This window comes from Rattus norvegicus, chromosome 9, assembly GCF_021556685.1.
Source record: "Rattus norvegicus strain SHRSP/BbbUtx chromosome 9, alternate assembly SHRSP_T2T, whole genome shotgun sequence".
In the NCBI taxonomy this organism is placed as follows: Eukaryota; Metazoa; Chordata; class Mammalia; order Rodentia; family Muridae; genus Rattus; species Rattus norvegicus.
Genome location: NC_141542.1, coordinates 101,112,289 through 101,132,141, shown reverse-complemented (window position 1 = coordinate 101,132,141; position 19,853 = coordinate 101,112,289). Strand labels below are relative to the sequence as shown.

General features: G+C 38.3%; 1 protein-coding gene across 50 annotated transcripts in view; it reads left to right on the top strand.

The window, feature by feature from the left end:
• Window positions 1-19,853, top strand: part of Trip12 (thyroid hormone receptor interactor 12) — a 126,244-nt gene that overhangs the window by 19,068 nt on the left and 87,323 nt on the right. For all 50 annotated transcript variants that reach the window (NM_001031659.4, XM_087566395.1, XM_087566394.1 and 47 more), the window contains 1 exon segment: window positions 6,292-6,438. In NM_001031659.4, the coding sequence (NP_001026829.2) occupies window positions 6,341-6,438 (98 nt within the window). In that variant the 5' untranslated portion in view covers window positions 6,292-6,340.

The following is a 19,853-nucleotide window of genomic DNA, read 5'->3' as shown; positions in this document are numbered from 1 at the left end:
GATCCCATTACAGACAGTTCTGAGCTACCATGTGGTTGCTGGAATTTGAACTGAACTCAGGACCTCTGGAAAAGCAGTCAGTGATCTTAACCACTGAGCCATCTCTCAGCATGTTTTTCTTTCTGGTTTATTGACTTTTTGGAATTTATTATTTTTAATAGAGGCAAAGTCTTTTGCCTACTTCTATAAACTAAAATACGGGGAGTAAAAACATCTATGGTTTTATATTTGTTTTCTCTACAAAGGCAGGGAAGAGCTCTTAAGGGCTAAGGCATTGCTCTAGCATCTTAATGTATGATATTAACTAACAGGTAACTTTACCATGCTGGGGAAAATATAACTTTGTAACTTAACTTGCTTCATTGTTGCTATTGAGATAACACTTTGTCAGAAAACACAAACCTCACAATTCAACCTCCTCTCTGTTTCTGTTATTAGTAATCTGATAGTAATATAAGTGTAATTGTCTTCTGTTTGTCATTCTGTCTTTCTTACTGCCTTTCTTTGGTGTTTTTGTAGTCTTAGCTGGCCTGGACTTTGCCATGTCATGCACCTAGCTAGTGTGAGTTTTATCATGTGTCTTTTCAACAGGCTAAAGTATTTAAAGTACTGAAGATTTAGAAACTGAGGTAGAGATCAGAGGTACTTTGAGTTTGACTAGGATGGAGTGGTTGCATATCTGGGGGAGATACTAATTGACTCTGAATCCCCATTTATGGTGCTAGTAAGAATTGCATTCCATTTTTTATAGATTCTGGGGAAGGAGTCTTTAGTATTGACAACTCAGACTTTAGTATTGAACTATGGGAAGATAGGTTTAATTACTCTACTTCTTAAAGGTGGACACTCTTGTATTCTAAGCTTTTGATCTTACATGTTTGAATTTTGAGAGACAAGGCTATGAAAGATGAATGAACAACATACAGATTGATATATTTATATGTCAAGAGGACTTGTTCTGTATCTAGGAGCTTAATTTTTCTCATTTCTAATAAAATTGAAATCTTCAGACAGTCTAGTAAAACAAGTAGTTTATAATGACTTTGACAACAGCATGGTTTCTTCTTAAAAAGAAAACTTTAGAGGCCTCTAGATAAAAACTATGATTGTATATTGAGTTTTCATTTATATGAGGCTCGGACATGTATAAACAGGTCTATAAACCTCACCAAGCCATTCCTTCACTCCCACGTATTTTGTTTGTTTGTTTTTTGGTAGCAGCTATCAGTTATTATTTGGGTAAAGCTTCCTTTCTTTCTTTCTCTCTCTCTCTTTCTTTCTTTCTTTCAAAAGATTTATTATGTAAGTGCACTGTAGCTGTCTTCACAGGGCATCAGATCTCATTACAGATGGTTGTGAGCCACCATGTGGTTGCTGGGATTTGAACTCAGGACCTCTGGAAGAGCATTCAGTGCTCTTAACCACTGAGCCATCTCTCCAGCCCTGGGTAAAGCTTTCTTAATATTCTATAAGCACAGGGTTAATTTTTATTCTCCGTGTCTACGCTTGCATTTTATATTTATTATGTCTCATACACAGGTTCTCATTCTCTTACATTATTTTTTAAAAGATTGAGTTTATGTATGTGCGAGGGTGTCTGTCTTTGCATCACATGCATGCAGGATACCTAAGGAGGCCAGAAGATGGCATCAGGTCCTGGAGTTAAGGATGGTTGTGAACCACCATGTGAATGGTAATTCAACATGGGTCCTATGGAAGAGCAGCCAATATTCTTAATGGCAAAGGCATCCTCCCAGCCTTGACCCCACACCCCCAAAGCAGGTATTTTTATAAAGTACTTGACTTAAAAGCTGAAATGAGGGGCTGGAGAGATGGCTCAGTGGTTGAGAGCACTGACTGCTATTCCAGAGGTCCTGAGTTCAATTCCCAGCAACTACATGGTGGCTCACAACTATCTTCTCGTGTGTCTGAAGACAGCTACAGTGTACTTACATATAATAAATAAATCTTTAAAAAAATAGCTGAAATGAATTTTAGAGCCATATGAACTATGAGGCTTAGTTGAGTTCTGATGCCATCTCCCATCTTACTGTAGCATATAGTACCTCTGTAAGGTATGTACTAACAGTGATAGCAACAAGCTGACCCATCTCTAATGACTGACTAATGTGGTAGCCAACAAGATTAAAAATCTTGTTAGCATTGGCTCTAAAAGGGCTCATCTACTCTCTTTTGGTCATATGGGCTAAAAGTTGACTGTTTTAATCTTTGAGACCCTAAGAAAATGTTAATATAGCTACTATTCTGAAGATTATACACAAGATGTGATCTTTTATATTAGGGAATTTTTCTGCTTTGTGTTGAAGTAGTTGGCCAGTATTGATGAGAAATTGGTCATTTATTTAACATTTTAATTTTTTTGAGATAGGAAATAATATAACCCAGGCTGGTCTGGAATTTGAGATTCTTCAGCTTCTGAGTGCTAGGATTATAAGCTTGCACAGTCATACTTCCCCATTTATCTTCTGGTTCCCTGTTAGAAAGGTACCTTGTTAAACAAAGGTAAAGTATGACATCCATCTTCTTTCAGTTGTCATGTCTCCCCCCACCCCCCTTCCCCCAATTCTGCCTCTTAAGTGCTGGTGTTAAAGGTATACGCGCGCGCGTGTGTGTGCGTGTGTGTGTGTTTTAGCCTGAAACTTAACTACATTGTGTAGCCAATCTGACTTTCACTTCATACTTCATACTTTTTTTTTTTTTGGTTCTTTTTTTCGGAGCTGGGGACCGAACCCAGGGCCTTGCGCTTCCTAGGTAAGCACTCTACCACTGAGCTAAATCCCCAGCCCCCAGTACTTCATACTTCTTTTCGTGCTGAGTACTTGGAATTATAGGTCTGAGTCACCATGTTCTGCTTCCTCCTAAAAATCTTATTAATAGACAGCCTTATTCCAATCCCCCTTATTGATCTTGTTCATATGTGCAAAATATATGAGGGGAGACCAGAGGTTGACATTAGGAATCTTCTTAAATCATCCATTTATGTACCAGAGCCTCATAGAATCTAGAGCTCATCAATTCAGCTAGTCTGATTGGTCAGCAAGCTCCAGGGAACTTCTGTGTCCATTTCCCCAGCTTATAGATTTCAGATATCTCTGACCACCCAACTTTTCATGGGTGCTTGGTCATACTTGCGTGGTCATCTGTTCAGTCCTCTTAACACCCTTCTTACAGCTATTTTGACATTGGCTTGGGATCTGTAGTTACAAAACTCACTTTTTATATTTTTTATTTTCGTTAAAAGATTAACTTATTCTTCCATTGTGTATGATTGTTTTACTTGAATGTATGTGAGTGCATTTCATACATGCCTAGTGCCAGTGGAAGTCAGAAGAGGGTGCCAGACCCCGTGGAATTGGAATTACAGAAGGCTATAAGCCACTATGTGGGTGTTGGGAGATGAACCTGGGTCAAATGCCCTTGCCAGTTGAAATACTTTACTATCCCTAATCTGTCATTTTAATGGAGAAATTCAGATGGAGACTAAATACCTTCTTTCAGTATTTGTACTGTTTGTTTATTGTTTCATAGATATTTAATGGAGTTCGAGTCCAATACGCTGATAACATAGTAAGCCCCTTATGAGCAGGGATTCCTTGGCATTTATTTCTTGGCACTTTTCAGAAGTCTTTTACTCTGAGAAGATGCTTAAAGGTTATATATTGCTATTTTAAAGTCAGGCTTATTTCAAGTCTGTGACATTCTTAAAGACATCACAAGGGAGGTGCTTTTTTATTTTATTATGGAGCTGTCACATTTGTACTATCCTTTATTTGTTACCTTAGCTCTCTTTCTTATAAGACTTTATTTTCTGTTTGATATATGTAGTGTGTCTCAAACAACCAAAACTGAGATGAGGATATGGCTTAGTTGGTCAAGTGCTTGCTAAGTATGCACAGAGGCCTTATTTAACCCCTAGTACCACAGTAACTGTGCCTAGTACTGTGATTCCAATACTTGACTGTCTTTTGGCACTTAAAGGTAGGAGGGTGTGCTTCACATAACAATGATTGGAATGAGACCCTGTCTCAAAAAGGAAAACACAAGAAAACAGAAAAGGAAGACGTGGGACAGGGAAGAGACACATAAAATGTCAATTGTATAATAAGAACCTCTTGCAGAAATTACATGGCACATTGTACCTTGTTCTCTCTCTCTCTCTTCCCCCATGTTGACTGTAAAAATTCAGCTTTCTTTTAGTTTTAAAAGTTGTCTCAAATAGGTGGTAATAGTTTCATGAATTAATGTAATCTGAACTGGCTTTGGGGCTGCTGAACACTGTTGTGGGCTACTAAATTATAGGCTTGTCATCTAGTCTATCAAATATTTCTGTGATTTGAAGTTCTGTATATAAATATTCGCAATCTTTTGTTCCTTTTCATGCTTTGGATTATTTGACTAGGAAGGACTATCACACCCTAAAATTACAGTCTTAATTTTTTTAATTTCTCTTGTTTACAGTGTCTTGACTAAGTACCCCAGGCTGGCCTAAAATAACTATATAACTCAAAGACTGACTTTGAGCATAATGCTCATTACTATCTCAGCCTCTTGAGTGCTGGGATAAGCTATCATATTCTGGTAGTTTTTTGATAGTTTGCTTAGAATGAGGATAAGTGGCTCTTTTGTATGGAATTGGGTCAAATTACAACTCAACCACTTTTTTCCTATCATAGTTCAAAAAAGCAATCTTAAACATCTATTTTAATCTGCTGGATTGAGTGACATCAACCTCTATAGAGTTGGAGATGACTTGTCCCCCTTATAAATAGATGTACTGAAAGAACTGATTTGAAAGAACTGATTTGCAACTTTGTTCAGAGGCTTTAAAACAGTTGGAAACAAGAGGTGGTGGGTCCATTCTTGTAGTCATAACACTATGCAAGTGGAAACAGGATCTTAGGTTAGAGGCCAAGCACACATGCATGTGCATACACAGTCGGTCTCTCTCCCTTCCTCCCTCCCTCCCTCCCTCCCTCCCTCCTTCCTCCCTCCCTCCCTCCCTCCCTTCCTTCTTCTCTCTCTTCCTCTCTCCCTCTTTCCCTCTCCAATTCAAAAACAACAGCAAAGATGAAAATTGGGTTTATGATTTACTTTTTGAAACAGGTTCTAATTGTGTAGTTTTGTCTGACCTGAAACTCAGTATGTAAGTCCTCAAACTAACAGAGATCCTGTTCTCTTAAGTCTCTGTCTCTCCAGGACTAGACTGGATTTATTTAAACAGCTTTTTAAAAAAAGGTTTATTTATTTATTTTATGTTATGTGGGTACACTGTAGCTGTCTTCAGACATACCAGAAAAGGGCATTGGGTCTCCATTATAGATGGTTATGAGCCACCATGTGGTTGCTGGGAGTTGAACTCAGGACCTCTGGAAGAGCAGTCAGTGCTCTTAACCGTTCTAGCCCCCAATTTTTTTTTTTTTTGATTAAAGTATAAACTTAAAAATTATGTGTAGGAGTGTGTATGTCTGGATGTGGATATGTGCATGCTAGTAATGAGGGTGGTTTTGAAGGCCAGCAGAGTTGGAGTCTCTGGACAGTTGTGAACTGACTGACACTTTCTGTGAGCTGAATTCTGGTCCATGGGAAGAGCAGTGACTGGTTTTAACCCATGCTATCATCCCAATAATGGCTTGTTTTAGGAAACATTTTCTGAGACTCAGCCTTTTTTTTTAGTTTAGCCTTTTTATACCATAATTACAACTTTGCAAGCTTGATTTCATAGCAAGAAGATTTGGTATAACTCAAGGACATCTGGGACCATCACTTCATTTACTATAATGAACTGCTTTCATGTTGTTATTAAGATACTGCCATTTTACTTTGTTAGTGTTAGAGCAGAATCATTTGTGTGTGCTCATGTTGTTGCCCGTATAAATGAAGGTCAGAGGACAACTGACTAGTTTCTTCTTTCATCATGGTGGGTCCCAGGGATCAGACTCAGGCTTGGAAGCAAGTACCTTGGCCTGGCGAGCCGTTTTGCTGGCCCTGAAGGATTTATTCATTATGTATGCTTGCACCTAAGGAGGCTAAAAGAAGGCATTGGATCTACTGAGCTGGAGTTACAGGTGATTGTGAGCTGCCTAATGTGGGTACCAGATATAAAACCGAGATCTTCTAGATGTACCACTAAGCCATCACTCTAGCCCCAAATTTTTGACACCTACAGTCTAATTACATAGTGTACTAAGGCAATATACCTTGCTGCTATACATTTTTCAATTTTATCGCGTGTGTGTCTAATTAGACTTTTTCCCTCTGTTTTTCTTTCAGTGAATGGTAGTGTCTAGAAAGGGTATGTCCCTTCAAGAGAGAGGTGCCAATGTCCAACCGGCCTAATAACAATCCAGGGGGGTCACTGCGACGTTCACAGAGGAACACTGCCGGGGCCCAACCACAAGACGACTCAATAGGAGGAAGGTATGTAGGTATTCCATGGTAATCTGAAAAGGAGTTGGGAATCAAAACAAAACAAAACCAAATAAAAAATCCTCATTATGAGGACCAAAACATTGTACACGGTCATTTCCCTAATTTCTGAGCAATGTAGCACAATTTGAATTTAAAGTGATTCTGATTTTTTCTGAAATAAGTTAGACCCTTCTAAAATTAGTTCCCAGTCACTGACATGAAGCCCTAATTTCAGGTTGTTAGCATATTGCATATCATGTTTTGTTTATCCTTTGTATTTGCTTAGCACATGTTGTCACATGTTTTCAACCATTTGTGGTCTTTACACCTAGACTTAGTGATTTTATTGACAGACCATTTCATCACTTAGGTTTTGTGCTCAGCTTGGTGGTGGTGGGAGAACTAGCTAGTCAAACACTCTGAATTATGAGGGTGTGAGATGCTTTGTTAGCTCTCCCTTTTTGTTTTGCTGTTGATCTTTTTAATTGGAACTTTTAACAGTCTTTTGAAAGTAAAATTATGGGTTTGAGTTAGTCATGGACTGTCACTGTTCAGAAAGTACTCAGAACTAGTCAAGCATAGCTCTTAGTCTAGTGATACAGTGTTAGCGTGAAGTGGGTCAGTGAATTCTAGTTATTTTAGAATGATTACCTAAATTAACAGTTTGAGGCAGTCATATATATTGGTAAATCATTAAAAAGAAATTAGAAGGTCAGATGTGGATAATGAAAAATAATTTGTCATGTTGACTATAACTAGCCATATAGTTATGAGTAAGATCTTTGAACCAGTCTAGTTTTGTGTGTGAATTAATGCCTATGCCATAGAACTCTCAGTTTTTTGGATTAAGGTTGCAGGGTGCCTTAGTTCTTAGGTGGGTCTTTCTGTTTCTTGGAGTTGCTGATTATCTTAAGTATTGTAATGTGCATACTTAGTGTTACATTTAGTAGAGTTCTTGTTTTTCTGCATTCAGTTTATGGAACAGATAAACCTTTATGCTGATGGTTTTAAAAATAACACTAGTTAATTTGAATAACATTACTTTTTGAGCATTTAATCCTAGATCCTATGTTGTGTCATTTCACTTTTTGTGTGGTGGTAGTGGTGGTGGTGTGGTTTTGAGACAAGTTTTTTTCTGTGTAGTCTTGTCTTGGAAATTACTTTGTAGACCAGGTTGACTTCAAACTCCAAAAAGATCCTTTTGCCTCTGCCTTATGTGCTGGGATTAAAGGTGTGTGCCACTACTGCCTGGTTCATTTCATATATTGTTAAAAATGGAAAATATTTAAGTGTTCAACATTCAGCAACACTACAATTTAGGTAGTAACAAAATATAAAGGTCCCCATACCCAGTTTTGAGATATGGATAAGTATAATTATGATCAGAACAGAGGATACACAAAAGTAAAAGAAAAATGTATTGATTTCACAATCTACTTAAAATATTTTTATTGACCTTGGCTGGCATATTGTCAAGTCTTTAAATTTGTAAGTACATGTGTTTATATTCATGCTATCTTTTGGACAAGTGTAGGTATGTATTTTTGGTACATGAACTGCCAACATTTTGAGCCATACAAGAGCATTGCTTCTAATATCCATAGCAATATTTTGTCCAGTGTTTGGTATATCAGTATTTTATGAAATTTAAGCAGTTTCTTACAGTAACATTTATAATTGAGTTGGTTTAGACAAGGTCTCATTCCTGTATTCCTAGTACTCTGGAGGGGAGGAAGTTGGAAAACCTCCAAATTTGATCTATTCTTGAACTGCACAGCATTTAGGTCTATGTAGCTAGACCTTGTCTCACTCATATCCTCCTAAAAGTTAGAAACAAACAGAAATCACCAGTTCTTGTGATTAGAGTTGTGTTGGTGTAAGTAACTTTATGGAGCTGTAATAATTGGAATTCCATTTGATTTTTGAATGGCAAATTTCTAATTTAAATATTAAGAAAATAGTTTATTATTATGTATGTGCATGAGCTATGTGTATGGGTGCACATGCTGTGCGTGTGTGCGTGTGTGTGTGTGTGTGTGTGTGTGTGTGTGTGTGTGTGTGTGCGCGCGCGTGCGCGTCTAGATGAGAGGACAGCTTTGTAAATTCTCTTCTGGCCTTCCATCTTAGGTAGGTAAGCTTGGGTTGGCAGACTCCGTATGTCGAGTACTTTTTACCTTGAAACACAATCTCCCTGGTCCTCTGTGTTTTTAAGACAATCCTTTTATTTAGTTAATTCTTACTCTGTTTAAATTCAGTGATTATCTATGTGTCTACATATGAATTTATGTAGGTGTCCATGGAGTTCAGAAGGAGGGTGTTGGATTTAGAGGTGGTTGTAAATCATGAGATGTGCATGGGTGGAAATGGTTGGTCTTTGTTGTGGGAATCCCACTCAAGAACAGCAAATGTTTTTAACTCTCTAGCCCTCAGGTAATGTATCCTTTACTCCCTTTTGAAGAAAATGATAAAAATCTTAAATGTTTGAAAATAATGTGAGAAATGTGTAAAGATTCTTGTAGTTTTGCCTTCCTTCAGTTCTGTAATAGTTACCTTTCTCAATTTTCTTTATTTTTCTTTTTTTAAATAATATAAACTATGTGTATTGCTATTTGCCTGCATGGAGTTACAGGCAGTTGTGAGCCACCATGTGGTTGCTGGGATTTGAACCCAGGTCCTCTGGAAGAGCAGTCAGTGCCCTTAACTGCTGAGCCATCTCTCCAGCCCCAATTTTCTTTTAAAACTTAAGCTTTAAAATTTTATTTCTATTTTTTTTTAATGGATGTGTGGCTGTGCACCACATGTATGCCTGACGCCCATGGAGGCATGAATAAGGTATCCGGTACTCTGGAACTTACAGATGATTGTGAGCTATTATGTGGGTGCTGGGGTCCTCAAAAAGTGGGTCTTCTGGAAGCACAGCTGTTGTTTTTTATGACCAATTTATCAAACTGATTTTCAACCTTTAGTATGTCTTTTTTTTTAAAGTTTATTGGTAAGTTTTATTCTAGAACATACTCATAGCCTTGGGTTGGATCCCAATACTGTGAATTGGACAAGGTACATATCTTATAATCCTAGTATTTAAGGATCAGAAACTCAGGATCATCATCTTCTGTCACATAACTAGTTTATGACATCTTATTCCCAAAGAAAAAATCCTTCAGAGAAGTAATATACAAAAGAGGTCCTATTTGCTTATCCTAAGCTTAGCATTTTATTACCATTTCTTTTTAAAATTTTTATTATTTTATTTTACATTTCAAATGTTATTCCCCTTCCCAGTTTCTGGTCCACAAACCTCCTGTCCCCCCCCCCCCCCCCCCCCCCGCCTCACCACCCTAGCATACCCCTACCCTGGGTCATCGAGCCTCCACAGGACCGAGGGCCTCTCCTCACATTGATGCTGGTCAAGGCCATCCTCTGCTGTATATGCAGCTAAGAGCCATGGGTCCCTCCATGTGTTTTCTTTGGTTGGTGGTTTAGTCCCTGGGAGCTTTGGGGTGTCTGGTTGGTTGATATTGTTCTTCCTATGGACTTGCAAACCCCTTCAGCTCTTTCAGTCCTTTCTCTCCTCTATTGGGGTCCCCATGCGCTTCTTTGAAACGCCTGTGTTGAAGTGCAGTGTAATGACTTAATACTGAACATAAGATTTATTTTTTAGTTTTTAGTATATATAAATACATAATCAAACATCTTTGGGTCTAAAAGAACTTGTTTGTTTATGTAATGAAAATACTGCTTTGATGTCTGGCCACCCTCCCCTATCCTGAGTCTTTCGAGGGTAGTAGACTCCCAGCCGGGAAGAAATTGAGTGCGATCATCAAATCCTGGACTATGTTATCCTAACGTAATTACTTGAGAATATTTCTCCAGTGTTTTTGTGAGGGGGAAGATTGAACTTAATTGGGTCAGAACAATTGCAGTCATAGTTTTTACATGTGGTTGTGAACTACTGAAAGTGGAACTCGGCTCATATCTTGTGATGTGCTCCTTTTGTTTTTTATTTTTTTGTTTTATTGTTTTTGTGTTTTGTTTGTGTTATTTTTGTTTTTGTTTTTTTTTGTCTTGTGTGTATGTTTTATTTGTTTTTTTTTAGACAGGGTTTCTCTGTGTAGCCTTGACTGTCCTGGAACTTGCTCTGTAGAACAGGCTGGCACACAGAGATCATTCTGTCTATGCTTCCCAGTACTGGAATTGTGAAGTGCTTTTAGGTCATTTCTTCAGCCTAGGAACAGTGGATTTGTAAAAGTGTATTGTTAGAGATCAAATGAGGAAAATGATCATTGTGGAGTTGTCACAATGACACTATAGTGGTGTTTTATACCTAAAACTTTTTTTTTTCTCAGTTGAGACTCATGGAAATTTTGGGCAGGTATGAAATTCTTGTTTAATAAACGTATAAGGGGGCTAGAGAGATGGCTCAGTGGTTAAGAGCACTGACTGCTCTTCCAGAGGTCCTGAGTTCAAATCCCAGCAACCACATGGTGGCTCACAACCATCTGTAATGAGATCTGATGCCCTCTTCTGGTGTGTCTGAAGACAGCTACAGTGTACTCATATACATTAAATAAATAAATTTAAAAAAATGTATAAGGTAGCTCAATTCCATATAGCCAGTTTCTGGTAGACCTGATTTTTTTTTTCCCCCTGGAGCTGGGGACTGAGCTAAATCCCCAACCCCGGTAGACCTGATTTTTAGACTGCTTGATTTTTAGAATCAGCTGAATCATGTCAGCCTGTTTTAACTGCAGAGTCCTCTTGATCTCAACGATGAAAGGAGTACTTAGAGTCAAAGAATATTCTCATTCAGCTTAGCATTTAACAAGTAGGTTTTTCTCCTACTTTTTTGTTTTTCTAAGACAGAGTTTCTCTGTGTAGCCTTGGCTTGCCTGGAACTCTGACCAGGCAGGCCTCCCACTCAGAGATCCTCCTGCCTCTTGTCTCCCCATTGCTTGGATTAAAGGGATGCCCTACCATCTCACCCCCTACAGTGCACACCACTATTTCCTAGAATTTTCTATTCAGTTTCCATTTGCTGTTTTCTTTCATATAGGATTAAGCTGCCACTGTTGTGTAGTTGCCTCCTCCCAAATCAAGAATACCCTCTTAAGTTGGCTCTCTATTTCATTAATTTGCTTTTTACTTCCTCAACAAGGCTTCTCTGTTTAGTTCAGGCTGGGCCCATTTTGAATCTTCTTACATTAGTTTCCTCCTGAATCTTGGGATTATAGGCTCTGGTTAGTAAATTAATTTAACCTTTTCTTTTTACTTTTTTAAGGTTCACTTTCATTTTGTGTGTGTGTGTGTGTGTGTGTGTGTGTGTGTGTGTGTGTGTGTGTGTGTGTGTATTTTTGCTAGTATGCATGTATGTGTGCGTGTTGTATATATGCCTCCTCTCAGAGGCCAGAAGAAGATGACAGGAACCCCTGGAACTAGAATTACAGCTGGCTGCGGTCTTCCATGTAGGTGCTTAGGAAATGAATCCTGGGTCCTCATCGAGAACTATCAAGTGCTCTTAACTGGGCCATAACTTCAGACCACTTTCCTTTTTGAAAGAATAATTAATTTGCATTCATTCCTAAGAAAACAGTGTCTTCTGACTGTTTCCTTTTATTTTACATCTTTCATTGCTGTCTGTAATGAACTAGACATCTTACTCCTATTTTTCTTTTTCTCTTTCCTCTGAGTTTTTGGATGATACCTGATCTGTTCCTCTCTTTTCTGTTCTCTTTTTCTTCCTTAGGAAAAAAAACTTCCTTCCACTGCTTCTCTGTTGGCTTGCTCTCAGGGATACTTCTAGCATTTTCCACTTCTAGCACAGGTATTTGTAGGCTATCCCTTCCCTCTTGGCCATGCAGTATCATTTAAATTGTACAGTGTGCTTTCACCTGTTTTCTCAGGGGCAAATGGTGGGGTTAAGTGAATTTTTATAGCAATTTTGCTTAAAATTGTGTCAGTGCTAATTTTTTCTATTGTTTCTACTGTAAAAGTATGTATGAAGACTACAAAATGGGGAGCTACAGGAAAATAAGATCATTTTTAGTTTCACCACTTAACCATGGAATGTAGTTATGTTCCATGCCTTTATTAGTTTGCTTTTTTTGTATCTGAATTTTCAACATAAAATATATAGTAGGAGTAATAGACTATATATATTGACCAGTTACTCTCACTGGGAATATACTTTTCTGTAATATTGTTCCACATGAGAATTAGAATTCCCATGTGCTTTTTCTCTCGTTTGAAATTGCATGACTGGAGGAGAGTCTAGTGCCCTTTCCTGCCTCCTGAAGGCTGACTGACTTGTTTGTTATTTATTTCTATGAAAGAATATGTGCCTATTACTGCATTTGGGTGAGGTTCTTTTTTATTTGTGAAAATGAATTTATAAACCCTAAGATGAATAATTTTGATGACTTTAACAATTTGTTAAATTGCTGAATTGTTTTTACAAAAAGATTGCATAATGTATATCCACTTAGCAATGTTAATTAGTAGAGCATAGACTTATTTAATTTGAGGCAGAGTTTCATTACTTGAGATGTTCTTGGTATTGATGAGGAAAGTATTTGTTTATGCAGTGTTGGGAGTTGAATCCTGGGCTTCATGAATATAATACTGAGTAAGCATTGTCAATTTAGCTAGAGCTTCAACCCAAGCAGTGCAGAGGAAGATGCTTGTTCGCAAAAGTTAAGGCTTTTTGGATTGTTGCGAGTTGAAAATCTTGCTATATATTGGCCAGATTTATATAATTTTTTGTTAGATGGTCTTTGTCTTAATTTCAAAGATGATATATATATATATATATACACATACATATATATATAACATTTTAGCTCTTTATGGAAGGTTATTAACTCACTGGCATTGACATTTTTATTTTTATATGATTTAATGTATGGAAGTCTTCAAAATTAAGTCCATTCTTAATCTCTTCTCTTAAAAGAACAATAGCCTTTTTTTCTGAGTTCTTTCGTTTTTATAATAGTCTTTATATTTGATTTTTATGATGTTTGAATCTAATATATCTTACTCTTATTAAGACATTGGTTCTACAAAAATTTTAATAATTGCTTTATATTTGATATATTTATCCAGAACTGTAGGGCTTTTTTCGTTAACAGTTTAAAGAGTTTTAAGGTTGGCAATTTGGCTTAGCAAGAAAAGATGCTTTCTGCCACATCTGATGAGCTTTTTCTGTTACTGGACTTCTCATGGTGGAAGCATGAAACTGACACCGAAATGTTCTCTGATCTCCACATTTGCATCATGGCATACACATAACTGCATGTGTACTCACAAATACATGTACAGGTTTTAAGCTGAGGTTCTGAAAAATCAATATTAGTTATATGGAAATGAATAGACTTAAGAGAGGGGGAAGAGGTTGGAGAGAGTCTTTGAAACATAGTTTAGAATATAGCTGTTTACACCTGTGTATCCAGTATCCTGTTCAGATGTTTTTATGTTTTGTTAATTTAGATATTTGCCCTTTTTTTACTGATGCTCACAGATTGGACAGAATTTACTTTTTCTTTTATGATTATTGCAGATGAGAGATTATTGCAACTGATGAGATTTTATTTGTTCTGTATTGTGTGTGTCTAGAACTTCTTTAGTACTTCATAGAATTTAATAAATTTAAATTTAATTTTTAAAATTTTGTGGTATTAGGAATTGAGCTTAGGATATTGGTATAGTTTATTAGGTAAGCACTGTACCACTGATTGACATTCCTGGTCCCAAAAGGATAAGAATTTGTCAAGATGAACAGACAGGGAAAAATAAGAATGTTTATATTAAAATTTTGTTATTGTAACTTACTTCATGTTAGTTTTCCAATTTATTTTACTATAATTAAGAAAATAACTTTCATTGTTGCGCTCATGTTGTCTCAAAATGATGGTTAATTTTCATGTCCAGTTTGCCCTATTAGAGTCATCTAGGTGGTGATGTGGCAAGGCACACTTTTTACTGAGGAAAGATCTCCTGCAACCCCCAAAGAGGGTGTCATCATCTTGTATGCTAGTGACCTTAGACAATAAAGGGGAAATGGAAGGGGAAAAGGACAGTGTCTTTTCTCTACTTTCTTTTCTTGAGTACCACATGATTCCTCTTCTGTGGTATGTATATGCCTGCTCAGTCTAATTGGCCAAGTGACCTTGGACTAAGTGCTCTGCAATACTGAACCAGAATAAATTCTTCCTTGTTTAGAGGCTTCTTTCAGTTACTTGAACACAAACATTTCATTTTTGCATATTTTGTTTCCTTGTATATTTTTGGCCAGTGAAATGGACTTTTAATTTGCTTATTTGGCTTTAAAAAATTTATTACACAAAAAGTTCTAGACCTTAATGGTTGGCTTGGAGAGGAATGAGGCAATCTTTCTCAAATATTTTGCAAGATAGGATTTGTATAGTAGATAAATGAGATATACCCAGTAGGAAATTTAGACTTGCACACTCTGAATTCCAACTTTATAAATACTAAGAAGAGTTTATAGATTGTACTGTCCTAATCTTTATAAAAGAGATGATTTTTGGATAAGAACACATTAGCATAGCTTCGTGTATGGTTCCTGCTTTTTTAGTTATATATTTGTTATTTATTGATTTGAGGTTTACAGATGCCCTTTTTTTTTAAAAAAATGGATTTTTAAAATTTGCATTTCAAATGTTATCCCTTTTTCTCCCCACCCAGCCACCACCCCTTCCCACCTCCCTGCCCTGACATTCCTCTACAATGGGAGGGTGGGGTCTATCCTTGACAGGACCAAGGACTCCTCCTCTCTTTGGTGCCCAACAAGGCCACCCTCTGCTACATATGCAGCTGGAGCCATGGGTCTGTCCAGGTATACTCTTTGGATGGTGGTTTAGTCCCTGGGAGCTCTGGTTGATTGGTATTGTTTTTTTTTTTTTCTTTTTTTTTTTTTTGGTTCTTTTTTTCGGAGCTGGGGACCGAACCCAGGCCCTTGCGCTTCCTAGGCAAGCGCTCTACTACTGAGCTAAATCCCCAACCCCGGTATTGTTGTTTTTATGGGGTTGTAAATCCCTTTAGCTCCTTCAATCCTTTCTTTAACTCTTCCAGTGTGGACCCTGTTCTCAGTTCAATGGTTGGCTGCAAGCATTCACCTCCGTATTTGTCATTCTCTGGCTGAGCCTCTCAGGAGACAGCTCTCAGGCTCCTGTCAGCAAACACTTCTTGGCATCAGCCATAGTGTCTGGGTTTGGTGGCTGTATATGGGATGGATTCCCAGGTGGGGCAGTCTCTGAATGGGGCCATTCCTTCAGTCTCTGCTCTAAACTTTGTCTCCATATCTCCTCCTATAAATATTTTTGTTCCACCTTCTAAGAAGGACTGAAGCATCCACACTTTGGTTGTCCTCCTTCTTGAGCTTCATGTGGTCTATGGATTGTATCTTTGGTAATCTGAGCTTTTGGACTAATATCCACTTATCAGTGAGTGCATGCAATGTATTTTTGTTTGTTTGTTTTTTTTTTTTTTGTGATTTGGTTACCTTACTCAGGATGATATTTTCTAGTTCCATCCATTTGCCTATGAATTTCATGAAGTCACTGTTTTTAATAGCTGAGTAGTATTCCATTGTGTAGATGTACCACATTTTTTCTATCCATTCCTCTGTTGAAGGGCATCTGGGTTCTTTCCAGCTTCTGGCTATTATAAATAAGGCTGCTGTGAACATAGTGGAGCATGTATCTTTGTTATATGTTGGAGCATCTTTTGGGTATATGCCCAAGAGAGATATAGCTGGGTCCTCAGGTAGTGCAATGTCCAATTTTCTGAGGACCCTCCAGACTGATTTCCAGAATGGTTGTACCAGTTTGCAATCCCACCAACAATGGAGGAGTGTTCCTCTTTCTCCACATCCTCGCCAGCATTGGCTGTCACCTGAGTTTTTGACCTTAGCCATTCTCACTGGTGTGAGGTGAAATCTCAGGGTTGTTTTGATTTGCATTTCCCTTATGACTAAAGATGTAAACATTTCTTTAGGTGCTTCTTAGCCATTTGATATTCCTCAGCTGAGAATTGTTTGTTTAGCTCTGTCCCCCATTTGAGTTCTTTGTATATATTGGATATTAGCCCTCTATTGGATGTAGGATTGGTAATGATATTTTCCCAATCTGTTGGTTGCTGTTTTGTCCTAATGACAGTGTCCTTTGCCTCACAGAAGCTTTGCAATTTTGCAAGGTTCCATTTGTTGATTTTTGATCTTACAGCATAGGCCATTGGTGTTCTGTTTAGGGAATTTTCCTCAGTGCCCATGTGTTTGAGGCTCTTCCTCACTTTCTCTTCTATTAGTTTCAGTGTATCTTGTTTTATGTTGAGGTCCTTGATCACTTGGACTTGAGCTTTGTGCAGAATGGATTGATTTGAATTCTTCTACCTGCTGACCTCCATTTGAACCAGCACCAGTTTTTGAAAATGCTGTCTTTTTTCCACTGGATGGTTTTAGCTCCTTTGTCAAAGATCAAGTGACCATAGGTATGTGGGTTCACATTTCTGGGTATTCCTTTCTATTCCATTGACCTACCTGCCTGTCTCTGTACCAATACTATATAGTTTTTATCACTACTGCTTGAGGTCAGGGATGGTGATTTCCCTAGAAGATCTTTTATTGTTGAATAGTTTTCGCTATCCTGGGTTTTTGTTATTCCAAATTAGTTTGCAGATTGCAACTAATCTTTCTAACTCAGTGAAGAATTGAGTTGGAATTTTGATGGGGATTGCATTGAATCTGTAGATTGCTTTTGGAAAGATGGCCATTTTTGTAATAATATTCCTGCCAATCCATGAGCGTGGGAGATCTTTCCATCTTCTGAGATCTTCAATTGTTTTCTTCAGGGAATTAAAGTTCTTGTCATACAGATCTTTTTTTTTTTTTTTTTTTTTTTTTTTTTTCTTTTTTTTTTCGGAGCTGGGGACCGAACCCAGGGCCTTGCGCTTCCTAGGTAAGCGCTCTACCACTGAGCTAAATCCCCAGCCCCGTCATACAGATCTTTAACTTGCTTGGTTAGAGTCACAGGTGGTTCCTTTTTTAAAAAAGGATATTGCACTATAGTAGGACTTGTTAATTTTTACTAGGTATATGAGAAGCATGAGCATGCTTTGCATATCTATATCTCCCAATAGAATTGCTTCATTTAATTGTCACTATATTTTTCTATTAGATAAATAATCATTCCTTTAAAAATCTATTTATATGTGTGTCTTATGCTGGGGGCGTATATTAGAGGAAACTTTCTGAAGTTGGTTATCCCTTCCACTATATGAGCCCTGAATCTTAGAATCAGATTGTCACATTTGGTGGCAGGTGACTTTAGTCATCTTGTAGCCTCCAGATTTCCATTTTAATGTAGTCTGTTCTCTCTGCCAATGTTAGCAATCCTGCAGAAATCTCATAGCATAATGAATTTCTCCTAACACATATATTACAGTAACATGTTGGGGATCCCCAGGACCTGCAGGCAAACTCATTATCTGTCTGGCCTTTTTTGCCTGTTCATCTGTTATTATGTCCCTTATACTCTCAACCATGATGTCCTAAGCCAGTTACTGACTGTTACGATACATTCACTTATTTTTCCTGTATCCTTTTATAGGGTTAACATTATTTCCACGTAGACCAAGGTCCTCTTTGCTTTAGAGTTTTTGAAAACATACCACTAGGTATGGTATCATATGCCTGTAATTCAGACACTTAAGAAAGAGAAGACAGGAGGATTGTGAGTTACATGCCTGCCTGGACTTTGTAGGAGCTACAAGTAAAACAAGCTCAGTGTTGTTGGTGCAAAACTTTAATCCCAGCAGGTGGGATTTCTGTGAGTTCAAGGCCAGCCTGGACTTTGGAGTTCCAGAAGAAACCCTGTTTTGAAAAAAAAAAATTATACCCATGTTACTTAAGATAAACAGAATAGGGGTTGGGGATTTAGCTCAGTGGTAGAGCGCTTGGGCCCTGGGTTCGGTCCCCAGCTCCGAAAAAAAGAAAAGAAAAAAAAAAAAAGATAAACAGAATAATTGGGGTGGTTTTATCAAACACTTCTTTTCGGAGCTGGGGACCGAGCCCAGGGCCTTGTGCTTGCTAGACAAGCGCTCTACCACTGAGCTAAATCTCCAACCCCCTTATCAAACACTTGTTAATTACAACAGCCCTTCTGTTCAATGTTTCCCATTCATCTTGAATGGTTGTTATTTCTGTTAACTAGATTTCTTCTAACCATTGCCTAGCTTCAAGAGAAGAAAATACAAGACTTTTGTTGGCATTCCTGCTCAGATGGGAAGGTGTCCTAGGGTCTCAGATGCCTAGGAGCCGCACAACTCTGGGGGAAGAAGGTATCAGGTATTCTGAGACACAGGAGCCCAGGATCCATCCACTCAGAGGAAGCTTCTGTTGAGAGAAAGCCTCTTCAGCAGAGGAATTGTAGTGAATTTAGGAGCTTTAGCCTTGCTCTACCTTTGCTTCTTCTCATCTTTGCTGCTTCTGATGAGAGTCACACCAGGCAGCAAATCTCATGAAAGATTTATTGGAGGGTCCAGGGAGAGGATGGACAAATCAGAGATGTCTGCCTTCTCCTCTAGGGAGTCAGTAGGGAATTAGATAACGGAGGGGTCTATATTGGGTTTCTTGGTGGGGTGGAAGTTTTTAGTGGAGATATCCAGGATGAGGATTGGTGGCATTTCAAGTCCTGAGCTTTGTGTTTTCACGTTCAGGGATTGGTGGCTTTTGTTCAGACTTTTCACCTAAAATTAGCATAATCTGGTGAGGGTCCTATTAAGGGGCTAGAGATTACTTTTGTGACCTTTACAGAGGCTGGACATTATAATAGGTCTCTCTGTGGGAGAGATCTGGCTGCTTGAGCTTGGGCTACAGAGGGGCTAGCCAGTTTCCTGCCTTGAGAATTCACAAAGTTTACAAAGGGAGCCCACTTTCCTGCTACTTGAGTGAATAGCCTACAACTTTATGTTCACATGGGCAGGCACATGAGTTAAATTGTCAAAAAGATTTTTTTTTTTGATGGCAAAAGCATGACTATGTGATTGTAAAGTTACCATCTGGCATATTGATAGCTTCATGCATAAAAATGGGCAGACAGAAAATCGGAGTTAGTCCATATGGATCTTCACACGTTCCACTTCTGCAGGGCTCTGGAGCAATGGTGACTTTTTGCTTTCCTTCATTCTCAGTATAGTATGGTATCTTGATTCTCCTACTTAATAGTGTCTTCTAAATTCTCTCCCCCTACTCTCCCTCCCTCCCTCCCTCCCTCCCTCCCTCCCTCCCTCCCTCCCTCCCTCCCTCCCTGTGTGTGAGTGCGTCCGTGTGTGTTTGTGTGTGTGTGTGTGTGTGTGTGTCTGTCTGTCTGTCTGAGCGTAATCATTGAGGGCAGTAGAGGGTATTATCTCAA